Source organism: Giraffa tippelskirchi, chromosome 10 (genome assembly GCF_054371585.1).
Source record: "Giraffa tippelskirchi isolate mGirTip1 chromosome 10, T2T-mGirTip1v1.2.pri, whole genome shotgun sequence".
NCBI lineage: Eukaryota > Metazoa > Chordata > Mammalia > Artiodactyla > Giraffidae > Giraffa > Giraffa tippelskirchi.
Window position 1 is genome coordinate 101,716,532 of NC_137284.1, and position 13,757 is coordinate 101,730,288.

At 40.5% G+C, this 13,757-nt stretch overlaps 1 protein-coding gene and 1 long non-coding RNA gene across 2 annotated transcripts; one reads left to right on the forward strand and one right to left on the reverse strand.

Annotated features, from left to right (window-relative positions):
- Window positions 1–1,351: 1,351 nt before the first annotated feature.
- Window positions 1,352–11,433, reverse strand: LSMEM1 (leucine rich single-pass membrane protein 1). Its single transcript, XM_081537143.1, has 5 exons — window positions 11,339–11,433; window positions 11,065–11,177; window positions 7,584–7,715; window positions 5,654–5,782; window positions 1,352–1,941 (listed from the first exon to the last, which is right to left on the reverse strand). Exons 3-5 carry the CDS (start codon window positions 7,708–7,710, stop codon window positions 1,811–1,813), a joined length of 387 nt encoding a protein of 128 aa, XP_081393269.1. The 5' UTR covers window positions 7,711–7,715; window positions 11,065–11,177; window positions 11,339–11,433; the 3' UTR covers window positions 1,352–1,810.
- LOC145524584 (uncharacterized) lies at window positions 10,531–12,651 on the forward strand. The gene is made up of 2 exons (XR_014067682.1): window positions 10,531–10,616; window positions 11,444–12,651. It is a non-coding gene; the product is annotated as an uncharacterized LOC145524584 (long non-coding RNA).
- The last annotated feature ends 1,106 nt before the right edge of the window (window positions 12,652–13,757 follow it).

A 13,757-nucleotide genomic window follows, 5' to 3' on the forward strand; every position in this document is an offset into this window, starting at 1 on the left:
AAAGATCATTTATTACTGAGCACAAAATATCCACTGTATAGGTAGAAAAGGGGAAAAAAGCATTACAAGGACAAATGAGTTCAAAGAAAAATAGCTATTTTTAAAGAGTTGTTGCATCAGCTCATCTGTGGTCTCTGAAACAATGTTACAACAAATCTTGACAAATAATTTTGCCATACCACATCAACAGGTCAATAATAATTTTCCAATAAACACAAACTTCAGAGTTTTAAAATATCCTGCATGACGTCAATTTTAAAAAAATAACTATGCAGTACAAATGTTTTTGAGTGGGAGAGAGATTCAAGAGGGAGGGGACATATATATACCTATGGCTAATTCATGTTAATGTATGGCAGAAACCAATACAATATTGTAAAGCAATTATCCTTCAATAAAAAATAAATTAATTAAAATAAATAAATACATTAAAAAGTTAACTTTAATAAAGTTGAGTGTAAAAATGAATAGATGAAACATCTTGTGTTTATTTCATTAATTATTTACTGTTACAAAATGTGTTTTTATGTATGTATATAACTTTAGAATAAACTCAAATGTTTTTAATGAACCCAAAAGAATAGAACAATAATATATTTCACACAACAAACTTACACAATATATTTATAGTAAACATTTTCTAAGATTCGTGCTTTTAAACTCATTTATGTTGCAACATATCTAATTCACAAACTCTGTGCCTTACCTTTTGTGCTGAAACAAGGCAGGTTCCAAATATTCCAAATATACAATTTCTCACTGTAATTTAATAAACCTATAACCTATAAACCTATCAGATTTTTGCACAACTAATCAGCGGGTTACTGAAGGATTATTTTTCCTGTCGGAAAGTCAAAAAGCTTATATATCTATATATAACTACATATCTCCTTTGTTCCCCACTTGAATGTAAACTTCTGTAGAATACAGTGGTTTGCAAAAAGCTACAGCTCAATAAACATTATTTGAATAACTCAGTTTCTCTCTTGCGGTCCCCACCCTATCATATGCACTTAAGTACCCACTCCAGTACTCTTGCCTGGAAACTCCCATGGACGGAGGAGCCTGGTAGGCTGCAGTCCATGGAGTCGCGAAGAGTCGGACACGACTAAGCGACTTCACATTCACTTTTCACTTCCATGCATTGGAGAAGGAAATGGCAACCCACTCCAGTGTTCTTGCCTGGAGAATCCCAGGGACGGGGGAGCCTGGTGGGCTGCCGTCTATGGGGTCGCACAGAGTTGGAAATGACTGAAGGGACTTAGCAGCAGCAGCACTATTAACAAATACCTACAGGCAAATAGCTCTGAGTCGATCCATCCCCCGTCCCTGAAGAAGTAAGAGTCAAGTATAATCACCTGAGCAGAATCTCTTTTATTGAAAAGAATTATCACCTGATTCCCTTGAATACAAACAATTCAACAAATCCCTTAGGCTTTCCCGGGAGTTCATAAAGATACATCAGGGGCCATGAACTTTACTGGCCACTGTGACCTTATTTTGGTGACAAATCTCCTTTGGTAAAAGAAGCTGCACATGCAGAGCCAAATTCCCTTTCTCGTTTACTGTTGTTTCTCCTCCACGCCTGCCACCCTTGATCCCGTGAAAACTGAAGGACACTCCCACAAAACGAGCCCCTTTCTGGCAGCTGCCCCCAGCCCCCCTTGCCTTGGAGTTGCTCCCATCCCTGTAATAGAAACTCAGCCTTTCAAGACCCACAGAAATGCCCTTGGTGGTTCTTAAACCCTACACTCTCCCTGGACCGTGAGCAGCTCAGGTGTTAGCAGTTTCTCTTGGACGATTCACTTCTTTAGTTCTGTTCTGAGTCCAGCTGGTTGAGTCGCTTTACGATGATGTTGTTGATTTTCTTAAGATCGTCTATGTCCTTTCCTTCAGCTGCTAGTCGTCTTGACACATCTTCCATCTTGTTGCCGGTTTGAACTTAAAAGTGAAAAATAGACAACGTTATGCTGGTTTCCAGAGTGTTCCATCGTGACTCATCAGAGCCCATGGGGGTGCTCAGCTGGGAGTTGAGATGCCCTCTTGGCAAATCCTCTGCTCCAATAGCCCACACAGCCCAGAGGCCTGGGAGAGAAACTGCTGAAGTTTCCTATGAAGTGAATTCTTTTTACAACCCTTTTGTGCCAGACTTGACTACCTTTGGCAGCTCTGCTCAGATTTTGGCTGAGAAAGACATTGCATGAACAACCACAGGAAAACTGCCAGTGTCTGATTATCCCCGGAGAAGTGATTGTCATGTTGTCTCATTCTGAGACCCATTCTCAGCAAAGGTTTTTCACTCATCATTTTGGAGATGAGATATTTTGGGTTCCAACTCATAGGTCTCCTGGTTCTAAATTACCAGTCCATAATAAATGTATAATAATAATTCTCCCCAGCCACTCTGAGAGCAGACAGACCATATTTCCAAAATAAATAGAACCCCTGGGTATTGAGTAAGCCAGGGAGTGGAACACTCTGAGGCCTACTTGGCAGTTAAAATTTCCAAGAAAGGCAGCACAAAATCAGTATTTAATACGTGGACTCCTTATCATTTCCATTTCAAGCAAGTGTTTTCCAAGATAGCTTTCAGAAACTAATGAAGGTGCTGACACACCACCAAGTTTACCCAAAAACTAATGTGGGAAGGTATCAGAACTGCCACTTCCAGCCTTGGGACAAACTGTTGCCCAGAAGCTGCCTCCCCTTTGTGTCTGAAAATTATGTTTGGATGAACTGTGGTCTAGAACATGAGTGTGTTGGTGCAGAGCCAGACAGAAGAAATACCACTTGTTTCTGGAGAAAAGTGTGAAACAAGTAAATCCACAACATGCGACATCCTTTCCTCTCTCTGGAAACTTCCACATAAGTCAAACACAAAAGGAAGTAGCAGGCATGTTGGATTAAGTCTGTTCCACAATATGGTAGATCCAAATTAAATTCCAAAAGAGAAAAAGGATTCTATATGCAAAAACATTACAGAAAAATCATATGCTGACTTGCATTTTGGAAATTCACAAAAAGTAAAATAAAATACCTTGGGTATTACTAACCTAGAAATTCTCAAACTCACTAGACCATAGAACCCTTTTTTAAATGAAGGCAATACTTAATCACATCCCACATACCTAGTATCTAACATTGCTTGGCCCCTGTAAACCTACAGAGGCAGGTTGGCATCCTGGGTAATCTACCCTCACTGTCCGGTATTCCTCTTTAGAACAGAGATTGTGACAAAAACACAATGCCCAATAGTTTAATCAATGTAATCAGTGTAAAATAGCCAATTTCTCTTGCATAAAAATGCCAGATATAAGTTCTTACGCTTCAGTTAAAATGCTACAAATCTGCACCAAATCCCAGTGAGAGCAGAACGGTTTCCTCTTCAAAGATGAGCACAGGCCAAGTTCATTTACAAAGGCCTGTGCCAACAGGGCTTCTCTGTTGGCTCAGATGGTAAAGAATCCACCTGCAGTGCGGGAGACCTGGGTTTGATCTCTGGGTTGGGAAGATCCCCTGGAGGAGAGCATGACAACCCACTCCAGTGTTCTTGCCTGGAGAATCCCCATGGACAGAGGAGCCTGGCAGACTACAGTCCATGAGGTCGCAAAGTGTCAGACACAACTGAGTGACTAAGCATGCAAGCACATGCCAACTCTGGTCTTAGGTTGGGCTAAAGTTTATCTGCAAACCATCGGGAGCCTCTTATTATTACTACAAAAGGCAGTGGAGTGCCAGGAGTTCTCGAGGCAGATGGGCCAGAGTATGAATCCCAGTCCTGCCTTGGATTAGCTGAATAAACAGGGAGAGTTAAACTCTCTGGGCTTTCACCTTTCATCAGTAAAATAGAAATATTAGACACTACCTTGAAGGGTAAAGATTTGAGATAATGAATTTAATGCATCTGGCACAGAGTAATTGTCCAATAAAAAGACATTCTTCTTTATTCACATCTTCTTTCTGTTTCTTGATATGACTTTGCCCTCAATATAAACCCATAGAAGCAAACATAAAATAAATCCTATTCATAGAAGAGGGTATAAGATGGTAATAAAGAACATGGTATTTGATGTCAGGCAGGGGTGTCTCTGAGCCCTGATTAGGCACCCTTGTCTGTGGACCTTCAGCACAGTAATTAATCTCTCTAAGCTTTAGTTTCAGCATTGATAAAACCAGAATAACAGCAGGTCCCACACAATAGAATTGTTATGAGGTAGTGAGCAGACATGAATGTTTACCATGCTGCCTGGGAGAGAGTGAGAACCCAATACGTCACATTTTTAATTATCATTACCCTTAGTCTTCTCCCACAAAAGAGAGTAGTCCCTCTGGGCTGCTTCCCTGTATAGCAGACATACCTAAAACATCCCAATACTTTAACTCAGTCATTTCCCCAGACAGTGAGGCAGGATGATATTTGCAGCATCTACTTTTGTGGTATAACATTTCTGAAGAGTAATCCACACCTTCTTTCCAGCCCAGCAGGTTCAGCGACAACCCACCTCCATAGAGTAATCAGATCCAAGGGCAGGTTATTGTCAGGATAGTTCACACTGTAGCTTCCTAAGTGCAAAAGGGCACTAGCAAGGTGACAGAGAAGCAATTAAATTACATCACCCCTTCACGCCAGCTCTGAAACCTAGACCAGAGATAGAGCTTTAAGCTGGATGGGAGATGAAGTTTTGGGGAGGAAAAGGGGTTAAAAGCTGTGAGAGTCATGCCCTCTGCCACCTCCCATCACCACCACTGCTACTTCGACTAATCCTGAGTGAACTTGAATTAGAGGCATTTCAAACACATGGAATCCACTTCTCATTTAGGCTTTGTGAAGGCCTTCAGGGCAGAAGAAATGACTGTGGTGGATGCAGACAAAAGGGTATCAAGGATGACTCCCTCTTCTCAGGCTCTTCCACTCTTAGTGGGTGTGGGAGAGAACTGAAGGAACTCCAGATGGTGGTCTCCAGGGGACTGCTCAGAGAGAACACGGGGGGCTCCCCTGAAGGGGCAACACGCATGAAGAGAGGACAGCATTTAGCGGACAGCACCCCTCCCCAACCTGAGGCAGAGAAGAACGTGGCACTGAGACTTCGGGGGATCTCCTGGCTGAGGAGCTGTGTGGGAAAGCGTGGGCCACCACTCAAGGGCGGACATGCAGGGCCCAGGACAAGGCCAGGCGGGACACCAGCCCAGACAGTGTCATGCAATAGACAAGCGATCGCCTCACATCCCAGCCCTGCCTCTGGGCCCTTGCACAAGCCCAGCTGGTGCTTCTAACCGATTTCAAGGAAGTGAGGAAAACTGGAAGGGTGGCTGAAAGTTACAGGCCTAATTCATGGAGAAACTGTGTGTTGGATTAAGAAAACCCAGAATTAACTAGGATAAGCTGCCTACCATTAGCAGCTAGGGACTCTGGGTGAGAAATTAAAGTGGTACAGAAACAACATCCAAGTCTGTGAACTTCTGGCACGGCGGGTTTCTGTGTGCCCCAGTGACCCACCCAGAGCAGCAGGGTGCCCTGGGCATTCATGCCCTCTCATCCTTCAGCGGCAGTACTGGGTGCCAGGAAGCACTGCCTCCTTATGGAAGTAAAGCTAAACAACCAGCTGTCAAGTAAGGGCAAAGCAGTGATGAAAAGAGTGTCAATGGTACCTACCTATCAGAAATATCACAAACGAAACCAGTGCCAGGCTGATAATCAGCACAATGATCAGCCCCACCAAAAACAGACTGTGGCTTCCATTTCCTGAATCAGTGCTGACGTCCTGGAGTTTCTCCTCTAGAGCTGATGTGAAACAAATAACAACAACAACAAAAAAACAGGACTCCTCAGCATACAGGCTATCAGTGAACTGAACAGTCCCCCAGTATTAGAGATGTAAGATGATACCACATTGCAAATCAACTATACTCCAATAAAATTAAAAGAGAAAAAAAAAAAAAAAGATGTGAGTAAGGGATACATCCGTTTTCCCTCTGATCACTCTGAAAAGAGACTTATGCTTTAGAAATGTCTTTGCACTAGTGCTCTTTGAGAATTTTTCACCTTCTTTAATATTAGCATATTCAAAGAACAAGCCTGGTCAGGCTGTCTCTATAACCCCTGTTTGGAAAATTCGTTGATGATCATGTAAACACTGATGGAGCCGGACATGGATTTTTCTTTTGCACAGGGTGGGGGTGTAGTGGTGTAAAGAAGTTAAGGATTCGGAGTGACAGAGGCTCTATTGCCCTTTTCCCCAAAGTGACCCAAGAATACAACACAGCTGGCTGTGGGCCACGTACTCTGAGTGAAAGTCTGAGCATTCTGAGATATCTTTCAGAAAACTTTATTTCCTATAAAAATAACCAGTTATTCCTACATCTATTTACACAACATCAAAATGAGCCTCATGTACTTGTTTTCTTAAAGTTGTTTTCAGGATGGACATGCTCTGAAAGCAAGATTCTCTTAAATGCTTTGCCGTTGAATTGAGAATGCAACTGTGCTTGGCTCACCCAAACCATGAACTGTCTGCATTTAGTTGCTGCTTTGTAAGGCCTATTTGCTTAATAACACCCAAATTAAATTGAAAAATAAATGTAGAAATTTGGGATCATGGAGATCTTTGAATTACCTTTTGTATTTTCTCCTACTGTGTATCAGTCCCACACCCTCTGCTACTTGATTACGGAGAGATGGGGGCAGAGGTCCCATGCTTTATAAAGACATCCTGCCTCACACCCTCCACAGCTTTTCCTTCCTAATCACAGCCGAGGCATAAGCTGGCACTCAAACACCAACCTTTATTAAGACCTACTATAGTAAAAACCGGTGAAATTCTGAATGAATGAAAGAGAAAAACGAGCATTCAAAAAGGATACAGAAGAGAAATAATAGACATAAAATTGGGGCAGTACGAGTTTCAAGTACATGTGAAACATCAACAAGTGGACATTTATCCCGAGTTGGAAGGTCAGCATTTAAACTAGAAAAGATGGGGCTCAAATAACCTGACAGAACTCATTTATAATATTTAGGGGACAAGATACACATGTAGCATTTAGTATTTAGCATATTTTTATTTTCTTTCCCCCCTCTTCTTTCTAATGTGTTTATTGAAGAGATTTGTAAATTTAAAAAGATGAAGATGACTTTTCTGCCCAACAGAACATGAATGATCTTTGTTACACTAGATAAACGTGTGGAACATTTTCTCAGCAATCTGCTATGAAGTCAGACCTGTCTAGGAAAGTGGGCGCACTCAGTGACTTGGCTGTGGTCACCAGAAGGCACAGAAGATGCCAAGAGGCATGAATTAGCCTCTGGGAGGCCATCTCACAGCCTCCACTCCTTTCCAGGGAGAGGAACTCCTCAGGAAACTTCTCAGAACTTTTGAAGATGAGTTCGAATCCTGCTTAAGAGCCAGGAAAGCCCATAAGCCCAGCAAGTATTCAGAGAGCAAAAGCAAATCTTGCCTAACACTAAATAGCAAGTCTAATGCCCACCCAGCCCCCACCAGACCCACAGGCCCAGCTCAGTGCTGGCTATTTTTAGGTGACCTAGAAGCCAGGACTGGCCGCCAAGCCTGGGAGAGCACACGTACGGAACAGCTGCTGTGATCCGGGAGGACAGAGGTTTAGTTTGTTCAGATCATTTATGGAATCCACAACATAAAGCTTTCTATCTTCAGGAATGCTGCGAGAGCCGCTGTCCTGGGAAGAACGTTTCATTGTCCCTGGAAGAAAACACTGCCGTTAAACCAGAGAGGCTGGGCTGGGGAGCTGGCCTTCACGTCACAGCCCACAGGAAGCTGGGCCGGCACGTGAAGAGCCACCCACACATATGACTGCCAGATGAAGGAGGGCTAGAAGTTAGCTTTTCCTTTGGGGGATGACACTGTAACTTTTCTTTTTGCTTTGCTTACCAGGGAGCTCAGAGTCAAGTATGTGGCACAATTTTAACACTAGAATACCCTGCTTATCAGAACATGCTCCTTCCTCCTGCTCAGATTTCTCAATTTTGTCTATATTTTCCCTGGGTCTCTTTTTTATTTTTTAATTTTGTAATTGATTTTTAAATTTTCATATTCTGGTGAGACTTCTCAAATCCTTTGTGCAAGAAGACTATATTTAAACACATAAAAAGATAAAATTATGCCAAGCAAGCCTGTGGCTATTAAGATTCTAAGAGAAGAAGAAAATATTGTGAACTATTCTAATAGAATAGGCTTTTAATACAAAACTATACTTTTTATATTCCCCCTCAGTATGCTAAAAGTTTAGTGTTTACAGACTGGCTCTGAGACCTCAAGGCAAAATCTTAGCAAACGGAGATGATACAGAGAGAAATCCTGCAGCTGTTGGAGGCTAAACTTCAGGACCTCTGAGGTCTCCTCCCCCGAGCTCCTTTAGATTTTGGCCACTTATGTAGTAATTCTGAAATTGTGGTTTACATTTAAGGTAATATTCTCTAATGACAGCATAAGTTCGAGCTACACTGAAAAAATTAGAACAGATTGAAAAGTTCTCTTTTTAAGTTGTCTCTCTAGCACGACAGAGAACTTGTGGCATTTTAATTACATGAAAAGAAGGTTCTAGGAAGACAAATTCCAAGTGCTATCAAAGCTTTCTCTTTCACAGTCACCTCTTTTCATAAAATGAGTCTAATAATGATGTGTGATTTTTTGATTGAGAAAGGATTTTAGACATGCTCTCATTTAGCCCTTTTTCTTTCCACAAATGAGGAAACTGAAGTTTAGAAGGCAAATGCCCAAGATCACACATTAGCTAGGTGCAGAGCTGGAAGCAGGCCTCTTACTTCTGAGATCACTGCCCCTTCCCTGTGTGACCTTTCTTCTCCAATCCTTTGTGAAGACTCAGCTCAAACCTCACCTCCAACCTGTCTTTTCTTTGTGCCCTTGCTGGATGCTGTGCATTCTTCCATCATAACATCTGTACTATTTCATCACATTTATTTGCTTACTTCTTTGATTTCCTCAACTGACTGAACACTCTGTAGGGTAAATACCCATTCTATTCTTCAAATATCCAGTGCCAAGTTTAGAAGCCAATACCTAAAATATTTTATCTAGGATTTAAATCTCACTATTTCCAAAAGAATTTGAAGCTGTTAATAAGAACACTAACATAAAACCAAGGTTAAAAATCCTCATATCTATCTGAACTTTAGTAAAAGCAATGTAATAAGCTTCATGTCTGCCTATATATGGCAACACACTGTTGACTTCCTCTTAACATTTTAAAAATTTCCTTCAATACCCAGCTACCGAATAAAGAGAAATATGATTAGAGTTAGGAGAAACCAAACTCAGAAATGGTAAATGGTAATCAATCATTTAATAAACAGATTAAACTGCATTCTAAAAACATTAAAACCCATTAATTTCCTAGCAATACCTAAAAACCTATTAGTACTTGTAAAAAAAAAACATGCCACCAGAACCCTAGGTAAGAAAAGCAGTGAGCTTGTAAAGTTATGGACTAGTTAAAATTTTTTTAAAGTCTAAAACTAAAAGGGCATTTCAGTTATTCTGAAATTTTAATTAACAAAAACAACTAACTCCCTGAGTATTTTAGATAAGATACTACTGAAGCACTTTAGATATACTGAATTCCAAATATACTTCATGGAGCATTCTGAAGGGAATGACTCTGAGTGACCAGAAATAAAAAAAGAGACAGCATATAGAGCAGAAGGGCCTAAGAGATAATCAAATCTTATTCTTTCACAGATAAAACCAAAAGTGTTGACTGATGCATGGTTACAGATTTCTAAACTACTCTTTTAAAAGTGTTTTATATTTTATCATCACTTTATACTTTGCTATCCCAAACACTAACATTGGATGAGGCATAAAGGTTGTGTCACATCACAGGATCATCATTTAAACACAGCTTCTATTTTAGGCTTGGTAGCTGACACGTGCTTCATTTTTGGATCTGACTTGCCATCCTTGAGCCTTAGCTTCCCCTTTAGGAATGTAACTGCCATTGCTTAAATCTCATACTGAGGCTTAATCAGCATTTGCAAAGTAAAAGACTAGCTAGAAAATCATAGCTACAAAAACTGACTTAAGAGCCATGCAGCTAATAAAATCTCCAAATTACTAGCCTTGCTGTCAACTTAGCTAATTCAATGCAACATCAAATCCAAAAGCACTAAGATAACAAACAACTTAGAATGGAAAGTGCTCTGAAAGTAATAATCTTCATTTGGGTAAAGTCACAATATAAATACTATAGATGCTATTTCAATGCATTTTTAAATTAAGTGCAACATGCAAATGGCAAATAAAGAGCCAGTGAGAAAACCAAGTGTGTGTGGGGGGTGGTTCGTGGCCGCTAAGAGTCAGCAAACGACCCTATGAGTAAATGGATACAAGATCACATGGCCCTCAGACCAGGACCCACAGCTGTTTGACACCCAGTTGTTGCTATCTTTGGCATCTCCTTATGAGGGGCATCTGAGAACAACCAGCACGGCTGGAAAAGCCAGAGTGTTACTAAATGCTGCGCTTCTCTAACTTGACCCTCCTTCTTGATCGCACTGTGCAAATCTGCAAAGCTGCACCTGTTTCCCGGAACCTTTCTAATATTAATACTTTTAGCTCAAACATGTAAGTAATTTCATTTTTCTCCTGTTTAGATCAATGCTAACAGCTGGTTCTTTTTGTTTTTTAAGAATTCTTTGATTGCCTACTAATAAACATTCTGACCAACATAATTGTCTATGAAAGTTTGCTTTGTCTTTACTTTTTCCCAAAGGTGCTTGGTATCATACCACAGAAATAACTCACACGGGTATTGCTTGCTACAAAATCAGAATTGTTATAATAGAGCTTAATTCAAAGCTAATAGAAGCTTTATTAAGTGAGTCATGGTAATTTGTTCTTTAATTCCATTTCAGAGTCAGTGCCTCTTCACATTCAGAAAGTAATTTTAAAAATCAAGTCTAAATCATTTCTATCACAAGTTAGAAAGCACACAGCACATGCAACAAAAAACATCCCAACTTCAAGAATCAGAATTCAGTCTCTTGAGAGTAACAGCATGCAAATTACTTACAAAAACGTGAGCTTTGACTGCTGGGTTGCCAGGGGGGAGAAATATTCAGAAGCAACTATAAGACTTTCTAGAAATTCTGTAGTTCTTTGCCTTCCTTCAGCACACGGGTTCTCCTAGAAGGCCCATAAACCCCAGCATGAAACTGTTGGTCTATATCCAGTGTTAATTTAGCCAAGCAGTTAAGATTTCAAATATTGATTTTTTTCGATAATGTCTAAGGTTTAAATAAATATATTACTGAAACTATGCTTTAAAAAGAAAAAAAAAACCCTACCATGCCTTGATTTAATTGGTAACTGATGAGGTTCTTACTGGATGGAGATTTATTTCCTTATTTGGCTGATATGGAACCTGACACAGCTCCTGCATTCTGCCACAGGGAGCTCCCATGTATAAATATGGGGAAGCAGGCTGGAGCTGCCACTGACAGCTAACCACACAAGACTCCAGACCAATCAGAGGACGACAGTCAACAGGAAGAGAAAAAGGTCGTGACAAATGTAACTAGGATGAGAGCAGGTCAGAGGACTCCAGGGCTTCCAGCAGTTACAAAAGGGGATGGTGCGTGGGAGATTATATGGCTACTGACCCACTGTCCCCACTGCCGGTGGTGGAAGCACTTCATCTCATCAACTTTCCTTTTCAAAGGCTTTATTCTGTGAGTTTTTAACACACCCTCCTTTCTCAGGAATGTCAGCCTCTGATGTGGTTCCCTCTCACATGTCAAGGAGCATGTGCCCTCTGGTGTACAGAAAAGAAGCTGTGGTGAGACAATCCCACAGGCCCACAGCCCCAGACTGACTATCCGGGCAGGATGCTAATGATTAAGTGGTAAATGGATATGTAACCCTTTATAATCCTACTCTCTATTGCCATGACTAGACAGACATTACTTTGCCGACAAAGCTATGGTTTTTCTGTCAGTCACGTATGGATATGAGAGCTGAACCATAAAGAAAGCTGAGCACCAAAGAATTGATGCTTTTGAACTGTGGTGTTGGAAAAAGCTATTGAGAGTCCCTTGGACTGCCAGGAGATCAAGCCAGTCAATCCTAAAAGAAATCAGTCCTGAATATTCACTGGAAGGACTGATGCTGAAGCTGAAGCTCCAATACTTTGGCCACTTGATGCGAAGAACTGACTCATTGGAAAAGACCATGATGCTGGGAAAGATTGAAGGCAGGAGGAGAAGGGGACGACAGAGGATGAGATGGTTGGATGGCATCACTGACTCGATGTACATTAGTTTGAGTAAGCTCCAGGAGTTGGTGATGGACAGAGAAGCCTAGTGTGCTGCAGTCCATGGGGTCGCAAAGAGTTGGACACAACTGAGCAACTGAACTAACTGAACTGAGACAGACATTAACTCATCCTTGAGCACATTGATTAGAAAGTGTTTGCTCTACAAAATTTCTTCTACATCTATATCTAGTATGTACCTCACTCTCCTTTGGGGGAAAAGGAATGTCATCTTCTAAAGCTTCATCTATAACTGAGGACCAATTCATGAAGAAAGACTGTTAACTAGTAACTGTTTTCTCCTAAACACATAATGCATTAAAAGTTATGCAAAATTTCTTGAAAAAATAAGAATGTTTGCTATTTTAATCATCATGTTCAGCTTTAATCTCCCAACTACCTGATCTATTTTAAACTATCTATTCTTTAAAAAAAAAAAGCCTCCTTTTGAACACTATGTTTTTCTCTCTCCTATAAAGCTAACCCTTGAAGTATTAGTCACCCCCTTTTGCCCTCAAGGATGAGGAAAATGGAAATTAACAATTCCTCACACCAATGTCTGGATTCAACTATATTTTACAACAGAGAGGGGGGAAGAGGTTTTTTTTATGATGTGTGACCAGGTAGACTTCTGGAGAACCACTTAAGAGCAAAGCAAGACAACCTACTTCATTTTATCTGCTATGTATCTAAAAGGTCACATCCTTTAGAGTTTGGAGTCACAAGAAAACAGGTATTCTCAGAATTGATCAATTTGGGGATGTTTTCAACTATTTCTTACCTTTTCTTTCAAATATTATATCTCATTCCCAGGAAATTAAAGCATATGCTATCAAAGACTTCAGTCGAAGATGCCAACTGATTCAAAATGAATGACTAAACCTCAAAGAACTTACTAGGAAGGGACCATTTTAAATTCCTGTATGCCAGCAAGTTTAACCAGTATCAAGGAATAAATTGGTCTATCATACACCATTTTACTGTTCTGAAGAAAACTCAAGCACTTTCACATTGAATTCCCAGTTATCCTGCCTAGCAACTACCCATCAATTCCATGAAAAGGCACCCATCTATAAATTTAATATATAATACTTGCTTACCTCTTCCTCCCAAAAATCCAGTAAAAAAGGCAGAATAAAAGTTATAAAGCCATAATAATAAACATAAGAGGTAACAATACTGAGCAAGATTTCAGCAAATGTATTGAATATAGGAAGGAGAGAGTGGTTGGTACGTACCTTAGCAGATAGTCACAGGACCATCACTGCTGAGTAAGTGATGGACCCTACAGAATTCAAGCAGGCTCAGGAACTGAAGGCAACAGTAAAGTACAGAGCTAAGTACAGGCAGGTAATTTCATGTTAGCTAAAAATATAATGCAACAGCAAGATTTGAAAACTGTTACAACCTCTCCCAGAAAGAAAAAGAAGTAAGGCCAGAGGCTCAATACAGCA